Here is a 17,705-nt window from a genome sequence, read left to right as displayed (position 1 = left end):
CATGCAGATGAGGCCAGAGCAGATCTGGGGGGCTGGATTTTCCTCCTTTCCCTGGGGTTTTGAAGATCCCCACCAATTTATGCCCTTACCTCACAGGGACCAACCCACAGATGTGACTCCCAAAACTGAGCAGCAGCGAACGCTGTAGAGCAAGGTTCAAATTCCCCATCCTCAGCCTGACCCTGCTGTTCCTAGCACCACTGTCCAAGCTTTTGCCAGCCCAGGGAGGGAGAGGCTGAGGCTAGGAATTACAGCTGAGCCCTGGGGCAGAAACGCAGATTGCCACAATGCTTGGGAGGGGAATGATTCTCTCCGGGTGTGTCTCCACAGCAAGCGAAGATGTAATCGTAGAGCAGGGAGGCATACCCACGCGCGCTTCCATCTAGCTAGTGCAGGTGCGGTGACATGGGCCAGCAACCGGAGTCTAAGCCCCTGGGAACCTAGGTGTGTATTCAGCTCACCCATGGGACCATGTCTATGGTTCTAGAGACCTCGGTTCGAACACAGAGCAGGTCTCAAGGGAGTTTGGAATGAAATCTCCAAGATGCCTTTGTTCCCATCATAAAACAACAGTACTTGGCGTAACTGGCCTGGGCTGAAATCGCAGGTCGGGACTGCGGAGGCGTGGCTAGAAGTCCAGGATGGGACTAGCTGGAGGTGCCTTGGCAGACCAGTGAGTAGGAAGCTTGCACAGCCCTTGCCTCCACTAGCCCTAGCTGCTGGAGTTCTACATTGCTAGGGAAGACATCAGTCCCCTGAAACCTAGGCATGCCAGATTCCGAGGCATTTACTCTAATGGGGTTCAGCTGGGAGCTGGACTTTGAGCTGAAAAGATCCCCGGATGCAGCTGAGAGTTTGGCCCTGAGCGAGCTAGTGGGAGGGCACTGTCTGGGGAGGAATGCCCTGATGTCTCCTCCTGGACAGCGCATGGGGTGGGGCGGGGGCTCTCAATCATCTGGGTGAAGGAGGACACTAGTGTGATCCGAGAGACTCTGTGATAGTATCTAGAGCCGTTTTGGAGAGGGGTCAGTGTGTGTGTGTGTGTGTGTTATTTGTAATGGTTTCCTGTTTGGCTGCTGAAATGGGTGTGTATTGTTCCTATCGGCTGTTGCTCTTACTCAGCCTGTAGTTTGGAGTGCTAGTCCTTGTCTACACAGGACAGTGTTTCCGTATGTGCTAAGGTGTGAATTCAAACTGGTCTAGTTATACTGGTATACTCCACCCTCCCCATGTGGACACACTATACAGGTAGAAGAGTAACTTTTTACATATAGCTTATGATGCTTGAGAAGGGGTTTAAGAAAGCCACTCTTATACTGGAGTACGTGCCCACACAGGAGGACTGTATAACTAGATCAGTGTAACCAGAAAATCTTTTCCCTGTAGATAAGGCCTTAGTGATGGGAAAACCCCTTTCTCTCTAATGCATGTGAATTTGTTACTGGTAGGTTGTAGATATTGGCCTGACCTCCATGGGAGAAACTGTCCCTCCCCTTCAGCCAACTGAAATGCATTTTGCATCCACACACAGAAATATTTCAGTCCGTTGCTGTGGGTGTAGCAGTCACTGCAAGTTAACCCAGAATTTGTAGAGGTGACCACCAACTGAGTTTCAATCGCTGCAGTTTCAATCAATCCAGAACATCTCGCTGGCACAGAGGAATGTCAATGCTGACAACTGTCACCTTTACCTTCAGAGCTGTCAGCTCCCTCACAGGTTTCTTTCAGTTCACCAGCAGGCAGTCCAGGGGAAAACGGGTGCATTCGCAGGACGACTCCCTCCCTCAAAGAGTGAGGAGTCCTAAGGTGCAAACAGGGGCAGTAGCACTGTGTGCTCGGAACTGTGTGGATATAGAACCCTGAATGGGGGAAGTGAGCACCTTCCCCGGGCTGTATAGGGGGTGAGTGAAGCCATCTTCCCTCTGCACTATTCTCAACCAGCAATCTACTTGTGGTAGCCAAACTGCAACTTGCAGAGAGAGAGAGAGCTGTGCAGGTGTATCGCCTTGGCTAGGACTGGAGTCTGGGGTCAAGATATAAATGGGGGGTTTCTAGTGGTGTTGCAGAGGGATCAGAGAAGGAACTTGGTCACTGATCAACAGTTGGATTGCTTGCTTAGTATCTCAGGGGGATGTTAGCTAAGGGGATTATTTCTGGAAAGGGGCTTCTGAGCAGAATGTATGGAGCAGACTTGAGAGGGAGAGAAGCAGGTCTCAGCTGGTGAGCTGAGGACAGTTCAAGGCATTGTGGCTCTCAGCTGCCCTGTCAATAACTAATTGGATTCCCTCATTTGTGTTTGGTCAGGTAAATGGTGCAAATCTACGGAATGCAACTCACGAGCAGGCGGCAGCAGCTCTGAAACGGGCAGGGCAGACAGTGACCATCATCGCTCAGTACAGACCTGAAGGTAGGAAATTGCTGAGAGTGCTGACGCCCACTTTAAGGCCTGGCTGTGGGGCCCCCTCCCTTATACACTAGTCCCAGCCAATCAAATCAGGAGCCCCAGCTCCAAGGTGATCCTTAGTCTTTGGCTTTTCACTGTGGCTCTGTCGCCCTGGCTATTAGATGTGGGGCTGGAGTGCTAAGTCTAAAGGTTCTTCAGCTGAAATTGCTCCCCACTCGATGGATGCTGCCCAGTGTTGTGTCATTGGCCTACCTCTAGCAGGAAACATATGTTCCTCCTTTGCACAGCTATTCCAGCAGCCTCTCCTTTTTTGTCCATATATGGAATTGGAAGCACTGGCAGCTACGCCTAGTGGTGACTTCTGCAGATGTTCCTGGCTCTCGAGTAGGCTGTGAAGTTTTTGTTTCTCCATGTTCTAGAGGTCAGACCTAGCCTGTGTATAGAGACCAGGACACACGGTGTCCCTGACATGCTGGTTTTCTTGCCATCAGATCTGGCTGCTGATATGGTTCAGCTGAGGTCACAAGGTCATTCGGGTTTGCAGTCCCCATCATCCTCTAGTCAGAGGTGGAGAACCAGTCTCCATCCTGAGTGCAATTGGAGAATGTCCACTACTGATGGATTAGAATGGTGCTTTTATTGCTCCTGTCCCCCTCGGCGCCTCCACTCCTCTCGGTGCACTCCTCACTCCTGCCCCCTTTTGGCATGCCCACCACCCCTGCCCGCCTGTCCCCCACCCCTCTCAGCGCACCTGCCGCCCCTGCCCCTCTTGGTGTGTCATCCACTCCCAAGTTGTCGCTTTGAGGTGTCAGATCCTGGTGCAAATCCCTCATATCAAGACCAGCCACTCCTCCAAAACTGCCTGTAAGCCCAACTCCGAATCAGGGTGGATGGCCTAGAATGATGAGCCCTCCTACCTATACTGCCCACGGGGATTCAGCAGCCATCGGATGCCAGCTTAGATTATACTGCAGATGTTGGGCTAGCCTCTTCTTAAGGTAGCCTCAGAGGACAATGACATGCCAGTGGTCCTAGGCCAAACAAGGACATTCGCTTCATGTATCGTTCCTGATTCCCTCAGCCTTAAGATTGGTAGCAGGTTCACAGACTATTTACAGTGTGCAGGGAACTTCCAAATGTGTGGAAACGTGGGAAAGAGACTCAACTGCTTTACCATCCCTTGTTATATCTGGCACAGTGGAGTCCTGGGGAAGTAGTCAGGTGTTTGAGTGAGATTCAGGTGTTTAATAGAGCAAGTAGATTAGCCCTTGGCAGTGTCTTCTCTCCAGGTCAGCATGGCTCACTGGCCTGAAATACTGGTGTTTAATAACTTGTTATATCTGTGAGCCCTCATCCTGCCCAGGGTAATCCAGAGTCCCTGCAAATTAGCAGGACTTCATGTGTTCAGAAAATCTATTGGAGCAGCCCCTGCCAGGTGAAGCAAGGGGCCATGGAGTAGACTAGGGCTGAAATTGGAGCCAGGGGAGAAATTCTGAATCACTCTCATTTACAGCCAGTCTAAAATCCTAGAGTCCCAGCAGGCCATTCTGAGTATGTCTACATTGCAGCTGGGCGCGACCCATCCACCCTAGTTAGACAGACTCAGGGTATTGGGGCTGAAGCTAGTGTGCTAAAAATAGCAGCATGGACGTTGCAGTTTGGGCTCCCAATCTCATCCGCCTGCTTAGGCTTGAGAGCCAAGCTGCAGGCCAAGCAGCAATGTCCACACTGCCCTTTTGAGCACGCTGTCTAGCTAAAGCTTCACTCGTCGGAGTTTGTCTCATTCTCTGCTGTAAACTCTTCTTCCAGGGGCAGCAGCCTGTTCAGTGTGGAGGGGAAGGTTCTACACAAAACAGACATTCCCGTGTCGTTTCTCATTTAATAACTTAGTTTTGCTCCAAGTCACTAGACAACTCTATATTTAACTAACACCTAAAGTGACTTTCACTAACTGTACCCACTCACAGTGGGGTTTCTTATCAGCTCCCTGCAGACTGGTCATCTCCGCAGCTCCACTGTCAAGGCTGCTCACTCTGGCTTTGTAGTTTTATTCCCAAGATGGCCCTGTTCCCCAATCAGCAACAACCCAGCTTTGAGTAGTTCATCCTTTGTGTAACTTTGCTGAAGTTGAATTACACTCAGGATGAATTTGGCCCAGATACAAGGCAGCTCCTTAAAAGGAAATGGTGCATCTTGCATGAAGGGCCCAGGTCTGTGTCTGTAATCAGCGGAAAGTCCCTTTCCTCCAGTGGAAAGATTAGCAAGTCCCCATCATGCTGGAACCAAACTTTCCTGCTTCTTCCGCCGGTTGTGTTACTGGATTCGCCGCACCCTCGCCCGCGACAAGCTTCCACTCCCGCTCAGATGGGGAGTTTTTACTCCCTGAGGTGACTCTGGGTCACTCGGATCCCCGCTCCCAGGCAGGGCCAGCCCTGGGGGCTGTCGCTTGCCCCCCGAAAGCCCTGCGTGCGAAAACGGCCCCGTCGCTTGGGTCTGGTGCTTAGCCCCGGGGAACGAACGCCCGGCGGCCCGGCCCTAGCAGGTGTGGACGGCAGCGCGGTGCACCGATGTAGTTAGTGCGGTGCCAGTCTGCGTGTGAACGACCGGCTCCGTAACCACCGTCCTTCTCCCGCCTGCGCACAGCGGCCGGGCGCTCGGGAACGCCCGCGGGCCGGCCTGGGGGGAGCCGCTCGGCGAGTCCCGGGGGGGCCTGCATGGCGGCGCTGCAACCGCCTCCCCAACCGCCGCCGGCCCGGGGGGCGGGGCCGGCGCGTGGAGGATCCGCCCGGCGCGCTGCGGGGGGAGGGGAGCGACCAGGCCGGCGAGACGCCTCGCACCGCCCGTGCTATGGGCGGGGCGTCGTATGTAAAGGACAATGTCGGTGATAGGCCGAGCGCGGGGGCGGGGCGGGGCTGAGGTAGTGAGCGGATGCTGATTGGAGCGAGACTGGTCTGGGGGCGGAGCCGCCGCCGCAGCCTCCCGCCCGTGCGGCTTTGTGTGCGGGGCCGGGACTCGGAGCCGGGCTGCTCCGGCGCGCGCTGCCATGGGGCGAGGGGCCGCCTGGGATCCGGTCTGCTAGGTGAGCTGGGGCCGGCCGGCCCCTCCCCCGCTCAACCCCCCTCCCCTCCGCCCTTCCCCCTCCCAGCCCCCCTCCCAGGCCCCTTCACCCCGGGGGGCTCCCCCGGGCCCCTCCCCCCGCTCAGCCCCCCTCCCCTCGGCCCTTCCCCCTCCCAGCCCCCCTCTCAGGCCCCTTCACCCCGGGGGGCTCCCCCGGGCCCCTCCCCCCCTCCCAGCCCCCCCTCCCCTCGGCCCTTCCCCCTCCCAGCCCCCCCCTCCCCTCGGCCCTTCCCCCTCCCAGGTCCCCTTCCCCCCCGGGCCCCTCCCCCGCTCAGCCCCCCTCACCTTGGGAGGCTCGGCCTGGGCCCCGCTCAGCCCCCCTCCCTTCGGCCCTTCCCCCTCCCAGGCCCCTTCACCCCGGGGGGCCCGGCCCCCTCTTACTTCCCCCGTACCTCCCCCCCACCTTGGGGGGGTTCGGCCTGGGCTCCTCTCCCCCGCCCCCTGGGGGGCTCAGCCACCCCCCACCCCCCCCACCCATTCCAGGGGGCTGCGCCTCAGAGCCCACCTGCCTGACCTGTAACCGCCCTCTCCCGCCACGGGCTGGGCTCTCTTGTCCCCACACCTGCCCAGCCGGCCTGGCACGGTGGGGCTGTGGCTGTAGGAATGAGCTGATTGCCAGTGAACTGACAGTCGCTAGCAGCCCTTTGCCTGCTGGGCTGGATGTCCCCCAAGCATCCCTCCCGGACACGGACTGGCCAGCACAGATGTGTGGGGTCTAAGGGCCCTGGTGATGGTCTAGTCTGATTTCTGGGTAACACAGGCCATAACACTTCACCCAATGGTTTCTGATTCAAACCCACATCTGCTGGTTGAGTTGGGCTGTATCTTTTAGAAAGACGTCCAGGTTTGATTAAAACGTCTACTGATGTAGAATACACCCTGTCCTAAGGTAAATTGATCCAGTAGTTAGTTTTCCTCGATGTGAAAAATGTACATTTTATTTCTGTTCTGATTTTTGTTTAACTTCTTCTTCCCATCATTGGATCTTTTTCTGCCATTGTCTGATAGATTAGCTTAATCCACAGGATTAAGTTAAACCGGAATAAAGCACACTCCACTCCATATGTAGACACTTCTGGAATTCAGGAATAGCTGTTGCACTTTAAACTCACACCCTACCTTGATCTGAATGAACTTTCAAGCGTAGGCAAGTTCTAAAGTCCAGCGTTTGATGATAGTTCATTTTTGTAGCAGAGCATAGATGCTCTTAATAAAATGCAGTTTGTACCCGCAAAAGAGTGCTTTTGCCAGTATAGCTTCTACTGGTTCCCCAAACAAAATAAGCTGCCAGTAGAAGCATATGTTGGTAGTATAACTGTGTCTGGAATGATTGTGTGCAGGTACATAAATGTCATTAAAAAAAATCATGCCAGTAAGTGACATTTGAAGGTGCTTTAGCTGGTTGTATTGTAGCCTGGGGTGCGCTAGGCTTTAACTCTTCCAGTTTATGCTATATCTTCGCCACCAAAACAAGTGATCTCCCTGGGGGAAGAAAAAAAAAAAAGCCATCTAACTTGCAATAGCTATCTTGCCGTAAAATCCTAGTGGAGACAAGGCAGGTAGATTTCAGCATGTCCTGAAGTGAGCACTGTATCCCACTCTCTATTGGGCATGTCTTGGAACCTGGTAGAAACCTTTGGGTATCCTGCAATAGTGTAATTTCTGAGCTCTTTGGGTTTAGCCTACTGTCTTTCTCCTGGGTGTAGGGCTGATGGGTGCAGGGTGAGGGGATGGTTAAGTGACATGGGTGCAGGGTGAGGGGATGGTTATGTGACATGAGCTCTTCTGACCCCTGAAGGCTGTTCCTAGTGCCCCTTGCTGATGCTCAACATGGCTTTGAAAGAGGGTGGGGAGGTAATGGGCTTTACAAACATGTTGAATAGTTGTTGTAGTCCCTTAGAGGGCTCTTCTGGCATCTGGGGATGTGTGCAGAGCTGCCATTTCTAGGGGGCACTGGGGCTATTCCTGTCTCTGAAGCAGGTGCTTTAGTGGCTGTGTCAGCAGTGAAGAGGTACTCTCTGATGCAACAGCTGGCGCTGCTTGGTGAAATCTGGAATCTGTGTGCTGCTTGGGAGGCGATACTGTTGGTTCTTTCTCTGTTTACTGGAAGCAGAGTTTGTCGGGGAGACTGAGTGGGGGTGCGGATGTCTTGTTTCTGTGACGGGAACAGTAAATATAGTGCCACGGTGATGCTGAGGAGAAGGCAGCAGTGGACTCCCATGAGATCCTGTGGAGAGGCGAAGCTTGCCGACAGCCCAGGAGATTGGGCACAGAAGAGGAAGAGCTGAGCCTGCTAAGTATGTGGCTCTGATCCCTACTTAGTAATGTGCTAACCTGGTAGCTGCTGTAGCCCACGGAATAAGCTGTCCCTGAGCATGCTGGGCTAGGTCGTTTCTCTCCAGGCTACTGCCACAGGGGGACAGCTCTTAATGTATTCATCAGTTTTCAATTTTCAGAACCAACTGCTTTCAAAGTCCAAAAGGGGCTGGAGGTCTGTGTTCAGGGGCTGGATCCCTGCGAAGCTTGAGCAGGTGGTAGGAGTCTCTCTTTAAAAGTTGCTAATTAAACATTGTTTTTAAAATTAACAGATTTGCCTTTAATCCCCTCACAAAGGTGTTAGCAGCCAAGTGGTGCTGCCTGTGCCAGGCTGAGTGGCAGCTATTTGGCAAGGCAATTAATCCGAAGTGTCCCTGAAAAAAGGGAACAGTTGGGTTCTGACACCTTACTTTGCATGTTGCTGGGCAAGGCAGCTGTTAGTTATCTACTGACCTGCTGAAAGGAATAAGGACAGCTGCACTATGTCAGAACCATGGGCCATCCTGTCTGGGCACCAGCAGACCCAGGAAGCTTGTGACTGAATGTCCTCACTAGCCATACAAATGGCTAATGCTTTGTTGAATCCTACTGAGCTTTTGGCCGCCATGATATTTTGTCGCAGTTTGTTCCATATTCCATGAGTTGTGGCTTTAAAATACGGATTTCCTTGTCAGTTTTAAATGGTTCCCTTTGATTTCTTTGTGCCCTTATTCTTGTATTAGGAGTGTAAGAGGAGCACCCAGTCTCCCTTCTCTTTGCTGTTCTTCTATACATTTCTATCACACCCCCTCTTAGTTTTTGTCCTCTCTGACCTCTTTATTCCTTTTCTCTTCATATGGAAGGCTTTCCAGGCCATTGATCATTTTTGTTGCCTTTCCTTCTATTTCTTCTCTCTCATTTCCAAAGCAGGTGTTTTGGGGGAAATGTTCACGTGATCCCTTCTTCTGCCACAAAGCCCATCTGTGAAGGGAGGTGCAGAGGCTTTCCCCAGAGAGGAGCGTTTTGTGCAGCCCAAGGAGTATGGCATGTGGTGATGTTTCAGGAAGCACTTTGTGCTCCTGTATTTCAGGTTCAGTTTGCATAGTGAGATTTGGCAAAGAAACAAGCAGGTGTGGGCTGAGCATTTCTTAAATGTAGGAAAAGGCAGAGTGAGATTTTAAAATAAGCGGCTGGTCACAAGGCTATATGTTGTTGGGGTTTGTAGCCCATGGCCTTCATGTACGTATGTTGTGTGTCAAGTGTCATAATATGTTGGCCCCAGGCGCACACATGCATTAAGACCATTAGAATGATCTGTTGTCTGCTTGGAGAAAAGCAATGATATCTCTAGAAAAATGTTAGGGATTGAAGAGGTGAGCAGAGCCCTAGACTGCTGAGGCAAGACAGCCAGATTCTGACCCACGTACTTCCTCCGGGTCAGAATCTGCTTGTGCTTTGCTGCTTTCAGTCCAACCTAGGCAGAGAGGACAGTAGGTATTTGGGTGTGTGGGATCCTGCCTATAACTAAAACCGAAAGTGGAAGGCCTGGCTTTCTGAGGCAGTCAGGATCTCTTTAACTCATAGGAGGTGCGGGGAGGCCATCCTTTGAGAGCAGTTAGAAGGCAACAAATCAAAGCTAAGAGTAGTAAGCTGCTAACCTGGATAGGCCGGTGTAGCGAGTATCCCAGTGCCGCCTCCTAGGGATGACAATAAGTTATAAGGAAATGCAAAATAATATGTCCAGATGTTCAACAAAATCACGGGTCAGCATTACAGACGATAGACTGAGAGCTCAAAAGAATTGAGACCCTAAGAACAATCCTAGAGAAGGAGAACCCAATCAGAATGGCACTAGTAGCAACAGTGGTCCCTGCTTATGCACAAAGAAAAGGGAACAGTAAACCAAGGAGCAGATGTGAATCCATGATTGAAATGGACATGGACGCAAGACACAAGCATTTAGAAAGCAGTGGATATGAACTATCCCTGTTCAGAGCCTGGCAATGCAGACCCATAGGAAGGAGCTGGCAGAAACTTACCCTTATCAGCAGAGATCCAGGATCTGCAAAGTTATCCCCTCCAAGCCCCGTGTGATTGCAGGAGAGGCTTGCCCGGGGCTGTGGCTTTTTCATGCTGATGAGTGCCAGAGCTTGGACACAGAAATTCTGGATTAGTATTGACACTTAAGGTACGTCTTCACTACCCGCTGGATTGGCGAGTAGTAATCGATCTATCGGGGATCGATTTATCGCCCCACTTGACGAGACGCAATAAATCGGTCCCTGAACGCGCTCCCCGTCGACTCCAGAACTCCACCAGGGCGAGAGGCGGAAGCGGAGTCGACGGAGGAGCCGTGGCCATCGATCCCGCGCCGTGAGGATGCAAGGTAAGTCGATCTAAGATATGTCGAGTTCAGCTATGCTGTTCTCGTAGTGGAAGTTGCATATCTTAGATCAATTTTCTCCTCTCTTCTTCTTCTTCTCTCCCCCCCCCCCCCCCCCCATAGACCAGTCCTTAGTCACTTGCCCAAATCTCAACAACTTGTGTATCATCTTAATGCCAGGAATTCTTCTTCTCCTCACCCCAAACAAACAGGTCAAAGATAAAATCATGGTGAGGCAAGTTACTTCTGTCTTCTAAGCACCTGTGCATAGAGATGCAAGCTTGGTGCAAAGCCTTTGGAGGTTACCTAAAGTCTTCTAAAAGAAAAAGCCACTTCCAGGTGCTGTTCTGTGTTGCGATTCTGAAAGGATCCCTTTCATGTTTGTCTCTCTTCCTGTCAACTTTGCTTTCTATGGACACAAAGGCCAAGATTTTGACAAGGCCATAAATATCCATGAAGGAGTTATTGTCAGGCATGTGACCCAAGCCAGGGGTGCCTGTTATTTTAAACTTTAAGGTCTTTACTGTGGTGACTCTTCCTGCAGCTGACTTCAGAAGGGAACGGGAAACCATGGAGCGGGTACAGTGATTGGTTTTGGTTTGGTTTTTTTAGAAAGTCACATGGCATTTCTCAGCATCATGCCTCAGCCCCTCTCCTCCAAACATACTGAGTGGTCGGTGCCAGAGGTGCATGCTGGATGCAGTCAGGGGAAACTAATGAATTAACCCCAAAGTTCAAAGGGGGAGAGAGGAACAGCAATAAAATAAGTCAATTTTAAAGCAGAAAAAAATCACTGACTGTAACTTTAGCACAGGGCAAGTCACAGGTTCCGTAAGTGAAAGCAAGGGACTCTTTCTTCCCTCTGCAATGAGGCTGCACATGGATGGTCCCAGAACATACAGATCTGTTCCGTGGAGTCTGAGGCTGTGGCAACGTACTTAGCAAGACTTCCCACCTCTCCTCGGAGTACCATGTCCCTTCCCTGGCTTTGCAGGTGGATGCAGCCAGCCCATGCCCTACTGAGGTTCATCCATCCTGGGCAGCACTTCCTGCTAGAAATAGTCATTATGGGTCCTGTTGAGTTTTGCGACTAGGTATGATTCACAGTCACTTCCTTGCCCACTGGGCCTTCGGTCTTATGGGATGTTGGTTGGCTCTGAGCATAACTCCCACGTGCAGGGCTCCTGTATCCTCAGGAGGGGCTCCTTTCCAGCTTTTACTGTCGCCTTACTGAGACTCTCCTTCTCTTTTCTCACATGGCTCCTTGATGGCTTTCATTTCCTCCTTTTTCACTGTTTCCTGGTGTCACAGTAGCTGAAATCCGAGAGAGCCCTCTTATACTGGGCCAGAGACGCACAGTCTGCGGGGTGCAACATTCTTCATAAAGTGACATTTAGTGGGAGGGAGATTCTGGGCCCAGTCACTTGCTCGGGTTGACGTGCAGGGCTTTGCTGCTCAGTACAGGAAGCTGCTTACTGGCAGTTCTGTGCAACCTGCCGCCGAACTGCAGGAAACTGCAAACAGACATGAAGATCTAACTCCGTGGTTCTCAGACTTTTGTACTGGTGACCCCTTTCACGCACAAGCCTCTGAGTGCGGCCGCCCTTATAAATTTAAAACACTTTTTTTACATATTTAAAACCATTATAAATGCAGGAGGCAAAGTGGGGTTTGGGGTGGAGGCTGACCGCTCACGACCCCCCCCCCCCCATGTAATAACCTCACGACCCCCTGAGGGGTCCTGGCTCCCAGGTTGAGAACCCCTGATCTAACTTAATCCCAGACGTTAGGCAGGCAGTCCCAGCCCCTGATCTTAACAGATCCATACTATATCATCACAGCCCACATGGTACGGGAGGTCCTGTACTGCTCTTGCACACTTATGGGACTCCCAGCAAGTCCTGCATCAGCCACAACTCTGGCACTGATGAGTGGCAGTTGTGTCCTGGGGGGTTGCTTTTTCTGGGGGTTGTTGAGTTAACGCCTGGCTGGTTCGCTGTTTTGGCTTCACTCACTGAATGTGTTTACCATAGAGAAGGAGAGGGAGTAGGAGAAGGAGTGCTCTGTTCACAATAACCAGGAGCCCACATGGAATTGTAACTAAGGCCATTAACACTCAGGCTCATTATTCCCCCCTGGGGGTGGAGAGGCAGAGAGAGATGCAGACAATAGCCCAATGGATTTCTAATCCTAGAGCAGCCTGGTTTGGGGAGTTCCAGTCCTTTCAGGCTTGCTGTGGCAAGAATTCTGAGCACAGAGATTTCTCCAGGGTGGGTGTGGGGATAGCGTGGCTCTGCGGCCTCCAGGGACAGGTCTCTACTTCATGAGACACGACAACATGCAGCGTGGCATATGTGTTCATGGCAGTAAGCCTGCCTGGCAGAGGAATGGCTCTAAAGGCTCTTTACCAAGGTGTGAAGTAGAAACAATAAATCCTCCCCCTCTCTTAATGCTGGACTTAGTGCCCAGTGAGACACTGTGTACAGCAGTGACACTTAAATGGAGAGGCAGTCTTACCTGTTACCATTTTGTCAGATGTGGTGTGTTCTCTAACAGCCTACCTGAGAGCATGGGATGGACGGGGACCCACAGTAAGCCTCCTGCTCCTCACAGCTGTGCTGGTTCATGCTGGTAGCCTCTCGGCTCCCAGGCCATGAGCAGGTCACTCTCCCCAGCTACCTAGCCACTGAGCAAAGGTTGATCTGACTGTCCCAAGAGGTCCTCAGCCAATAACGTACCAAGTGAAGCTGGGTCCGAGAGCACATGCACTCGTGTGAGTGCAGCCTGGGCCTTTCCCACCAGCCATATACCCTCCTCACAATGGGACCACAGCTCTGACTCTGCCAACCAGGCCTGGACGTGCTGGCCAGCCACCCATTCCTTCCTGGGCTGGCCTTTCTTCTCCCCTGTTCTTTTCCTATGCCCGTGCCTAGTGTGCTGTTTTTATGTATGTTACAGGCTGTTCCCTACCCTGGTCGCTTGGCACCCTCTCTGAGAGGGGCTGAGCATGGAGAAGAGGGCTTTGCTCCTGCACTGCTTGCCAAGCGAGTGTGTCAGGCCAGTGGGAACCCCTCCAGGAGAGCCCGAGGACCTGCCCAGTTGTTCCCTCCCAGGCTGTGATGGGCAGCCTGGCTGGGGATCCGGAGCCTTCACTGGGCTCAGTATGCGCTACTCTTAGCTAGCTGCTCAAAATAAAACCAGTGTTGCTGAACTGGGGTGGCTGCAGGTATTGTAGGGCCTCCTTGCTTGTCTGTCTGGCTCCCACTGGCTCCAAACCAGTAACAGCCCCCCGCTGCCTCGGGCTGTCTGTTTTAGCTCCACTTAGCTTTGGGCTCTGTGACCCTGTAGCGGGGCCTGAAGCTATGGCACTGCGAATGGGAGTGGGGGAGCTGACACATCAGGAATGCAGGGCCGTGCAGGGTCAGAGCACCTGGGTAACCTGGGCTCTTTCCAGAACCAACCCCTTTCTCCCTCTCTAGGCAGCTGGAGAGCCAGTCGTTGCCTGGTGTCCTGGCAAACGCTGGTCTAGGCTGCTCTAGTGCAGGGGTGTGTCTGTGGACACTGCTCAGCACCTTGGCCTTTGCTGTGGCTAATGGTTACCTGGCTGGCAGCAGCAGCAGGAGGGAGGGGGTTGGGAGCTGGAGCATTTCCATCCCCCCCATCCCTGCTAGTGAGCTGTTCCACACTGATCCTGCTGCTAGTTAATATTAAACCTGCCCCCGCCCCTTTCCGGCTGTTTGTCTCCTTCTAAACCAAGCCATTGGCTTTCCCTGGCAGGAATTAGGTTCATCTGTCAGTAGGCAGAGAGGGTTTGTGTGTAACAAGGGTTGGGAGGTCCCTGATCAACTCAGGACAGCTTGTGGGAAAGGCAGGGAGCTGGACTCCTCCCTCTAGTGAGGTGGGAGACAGGACAGCTGTGACCCAGTGGAGTGCTTGGGGGTATGTACAGGGTGCTGCTTCTCTGAAATGGGGGGATGCCATGTTTCATCTGGCTCCTCCAAACGGTGGCCAGACCGAGCCAAGCGGAGGGGGTGTCTGATGGGAATCCTGGGGTAGGAAGCCATGTGTGACGCACAAATAATGTTCTAGCCTGTTATAGACATGGGCAGTAAGTGCTGGGTCTCAGAGTCTTGGTCTGTCATTTCACTAGGAACACTGCTGCAGCTGGCTGGATTGCCAAGGTTGCTTGTTAGCCTCTCCCCGAAGGGACAGACAGACATCTGCTGTCCCGGGAAACAATGGTGACTCGTTTCACTTACATAAAAAGGCAATTGCTGGGCCCCAAACTGCTGCTTCATCTGCTGAGGGCAAAAACAGAAAGCTTCCCCCTTAGATTTGGGTAACTGAAACCGAAATAACCAACTGGGTTGTAGTGGGCTGTTTGGTGCCAGCCTGTATGTGGCTCTTTGACTTTAAGTGAAATTTGCAAAAAATCAACTTCCTGATTTAAAAAGCAGATGATGGAGTTTGTTTGAGTGTTCTTGCAGCAAATGACTGTCCTGGCCTCTTGTCAGCATATGGTACGGGGCAGTGGAGATCTGCCTTTCCAGGCTTTAGCTTTTGATTTAATACACTTGTAGTGAAACCTAGTGAGTAACGCTTCTCTGGAGAAGGATATGCCCTGTGGCTGGAGAAGTGTCTTTTCTTTGTCTCATGACATTCCGTTCAGCTATTGCTGAGGTAGACTTTAAAAATTGCCAGTTTCCTCTTTACTTTTGTGTTCCTTAGGAAAACTGTGGCAGCCTGTCAGAATAACTGAACAGGAACTCTGTAAGGCAGGGCTCCAGCTGCTACTGTAGCAGCAACACATGCGGTGCTGGCAATACTTTGAGCTTTCAGCCCACCTGTAGCAAGTGGGGGCAAGCCAGACCCAGTAGCCTAAGTTCCCTTTCTGGGGGCACCACATGGGGAAGGAGCTCCTGCATCTCCCAGCTAGGGGAAGAGAGAGAGAGAGAACTAGCCCAGGCTCCCCCTAACCATCCCATGGAAGCCCATTTTCCTTTGTTTGGGCAAAACAAGTTTAGTTCCTGGGGAGTGGGATGGAGGACTTTCTTGACTTTATAAAAATCCTTATGACCTTCTTTTGAACATCAGTGGACATGTGTAGTGTAGCTTTGGGGTGTCGTGCAACCCAGCAGAGCTTCAGAGGCCTGTTCTGTGCATCTCCAGCTCAGACCCTTTGTTTTTTAGCCTCACTCTGGCAGTTCAGTGTAAAAAGGTTGTTCCAAGAATGCTACGGCTGCACAGTTAAGTGTTGGAAAGTCAGGAAATGCCAAGAGTTCAGGTTGCATAACCCTAACCCCGCCCCCTTTGTGCATTTGTATTGATATGGTAGTCTTTAATTATATTGTCACATACTGTTATTCAAATGCCACGTAATACGCAGCTTTTTGTACAGCTTTGCTATACATGTGCAGTATCTTGTAGTTGTGTATGGTAGGCAATCAATTCATGAAAGCTTTTTGAAGAAGTATTACAGAGAATGCTGTTTATGTACAGCATATGACAGAAATTACAACATACTCATGGTCAAAGTTATGTGTTGTAGGTAGGCCCTGGTCCTGTGCAGAGCCCCATCGACTTCAGTGGGGCAGTGCTGACCCAGTCCGCCCATACACAGCTCAGTGAAATTCCATGAGTCTCAGCTGTGAACTTAGCTCTGCAACTAACAACCTCTCTCAGCCCCTGAATTGCATGCAAGGATGGGTGTGCTGCTGGTTTAACAAGAAAGTAAGTATTACGTAATTACCATAGCTACCTTTATAGTGAAGAGAGCTTGTCTAAAAAGTCTGCCAGTACAGATAAGGTTGAACTATTCTGACAGAAATCGCATGAAATTACAAGGGTACAAAGTCTCTTATGCTCTTACCTAGGTATGTATCTAACGGTTAGTAAAAACTGTGTTATACTGATGTATTTGAGAAAGCATGTGACTATGTAAACCAGGGGTAGGCAACCTATGGCATGCGTGCCAAAGGCAGCATGCGAGCAGATTTTCAGTGGCACTCACGCTGCCCAGGTCCTGGCCACCGGTCCGGGGGGCTCTGCATTTTAATTTAATTTTAAATGAAGCTTCTTAAACATTTTAAAAACCTTATTTACTTTACATACAACAATAGTTTAGTTATATATTATAGACTTATAGAAAGACCTTCTAAAAACATTAAAATGTCTGACTGGCACGCGAAACCTTAAATTGGAGTGAATACATGAAGACTCGGCACACCACTTCTGAAAGGTTGCTGACCCCTGATGTAAACTATCAATGCACCTGCACAGGGGACAAAATTAAAGGCACACCATCAGCTTACACACCATACGGTGACTTGAATTTTCCCCCAGTACTTTTAACGAAAGCACGTTAACGTAACATCAGGGGGCACAAAAACTGAAAGAAGAGGACCAATATTTCTTTGTCCTGTGTGTGACAGCATGATGTGTCTGATCAGTGTCTCTGCTTCCCCTGTTGTCTGTGTGGAGATCTCACAGCAAGAGGGGAGAGGAGAACATCCTAGAGAAGGGAAATGTGTCTGAAAAAGCTCATGTTGACTGGGGTCTTGCACAGGACCTGAAATGACTCTTCAGTCTTTGTTTAAAACAAAAAAAACTAGATTCAAGTTGCTTCTGTTCCTTTGGCGTTTCCTGACTCTTGCCTGTTTAACCATTCAACCCTACCATTATACGGCTGTAGTTTTTTGGCTGGATTAGTACTTCGTGAGGAGGAAACTGGTGCAGCAAAAGGTAGAACACAATAGCAACATGAGCATTAAAAGGAGGGAGAGTGTCTGGGAGATAAATGCTGAGTCTAAACTGCATTGCAAGTAACAATGGCGTCCCCCTAAAGCTATTAGAGCAGTAGCTCTGCGTGGTGCTCCAGATCCTAGTGCATTTCTAAGGATGTCTTCAGCTCTAGCAGCAGCCGCCCCACCTTTTTAGGAAGAAAACAAAAGGACATCACTTGCTAAGTAGCTGCAATAGGCCTGTTACCAAGGAGTGGATTCTGTGGGAGCCGTGGGCTGCAAAGCAGGAAGAATTCAAGCCACAGAGCAGCACTCGGGTTGGGGAGTATGGTTGTCTCCCCTGCTCCCCACATGCAACCCTCAGGGTCTCTGATTCCATTTCTCTCTCCTCCTTGCCCTGCTCAGGATCTTGTCTTGCACTGATCCTCCCAACTGAGGGAGGCTGGGAGGCAGCCAAAGAATGGTTAAAACATAGAGTTCCCCCACCCCCACATGACCTGAGCATGCTCTGTGTGCTGTGCTCCCCACCCAGCCAAGGCAGCTTGGCACTGAATGAGACTTGATTTTGCCAAGGCAGCTTTCTGCTCCTGGGCTCTGGATCTATCTCTTGGTGGAATCTGTGGCTGTATTTTGTTTTCAACGTATGTGAATGGTGCCTCCATACTGGAAAGAGGTAGAAAGGGCCTGTATATGTGATGGGAAGGACACCGCTTTTCTGAGCGTGACAGATGGCCTGGGCAGATGTTTCCCCGGGAGTGCCTACTAT

General features: G+C 51.3%; 1 protein-coding gene across 10 annotated transcripts in view; it reads left to right on the top strand.

The window, feature by feature from the left end:
• Positions 1-17,705, top strand: part of DLG3 (discs large MAGUK scaffold protein 3) — a 175,073-nt gene that overhangs the window by 114,515 nt on the left and 42,853 nt on the right. For 7 of the 10 annotated variants that reach the window (XM_054039083.1, XM_054039081.1, XM_054039080.1 and 4 more), the window contains one exon: positions 2,305-2,407. In XM_054039083.1, the coding sequence (XP_053895058.1) occupies positions 2,305-2,407 (103 nt within the window). Of the gene's footprint in view, positions 1-2,304; positions 2,408-5,400; positions 5,484-14,074; positions 14,139-15,747; positions 15,930-17,705 lie in introns of those variants that run through there. The other 3 variants (XM_054039087.1, XM_054039086.1, XM_054039089.1) reach the window with 3 other exon arrangements.

Source organism: Malaclemys terrapin, chromosome 9 (assembly GCF_027887155.1).
Source record: "Malaclemys terrapin pileata isolate rMalTer1 chromosome 9, rMalTer1.hap1, whole genome shotgun sequence".
NCBI classification, from domain to species: Eukaryota; Metazoa; Chordata; order Testudines; family Emydidae; genus Malaclemys; species Malaclemys terrapin.
The sequence above is the reverse complement of the archived record's forward strand: the minus strand, read 5'-3'. Positions and strand labels throughout refer to the sequence as shown.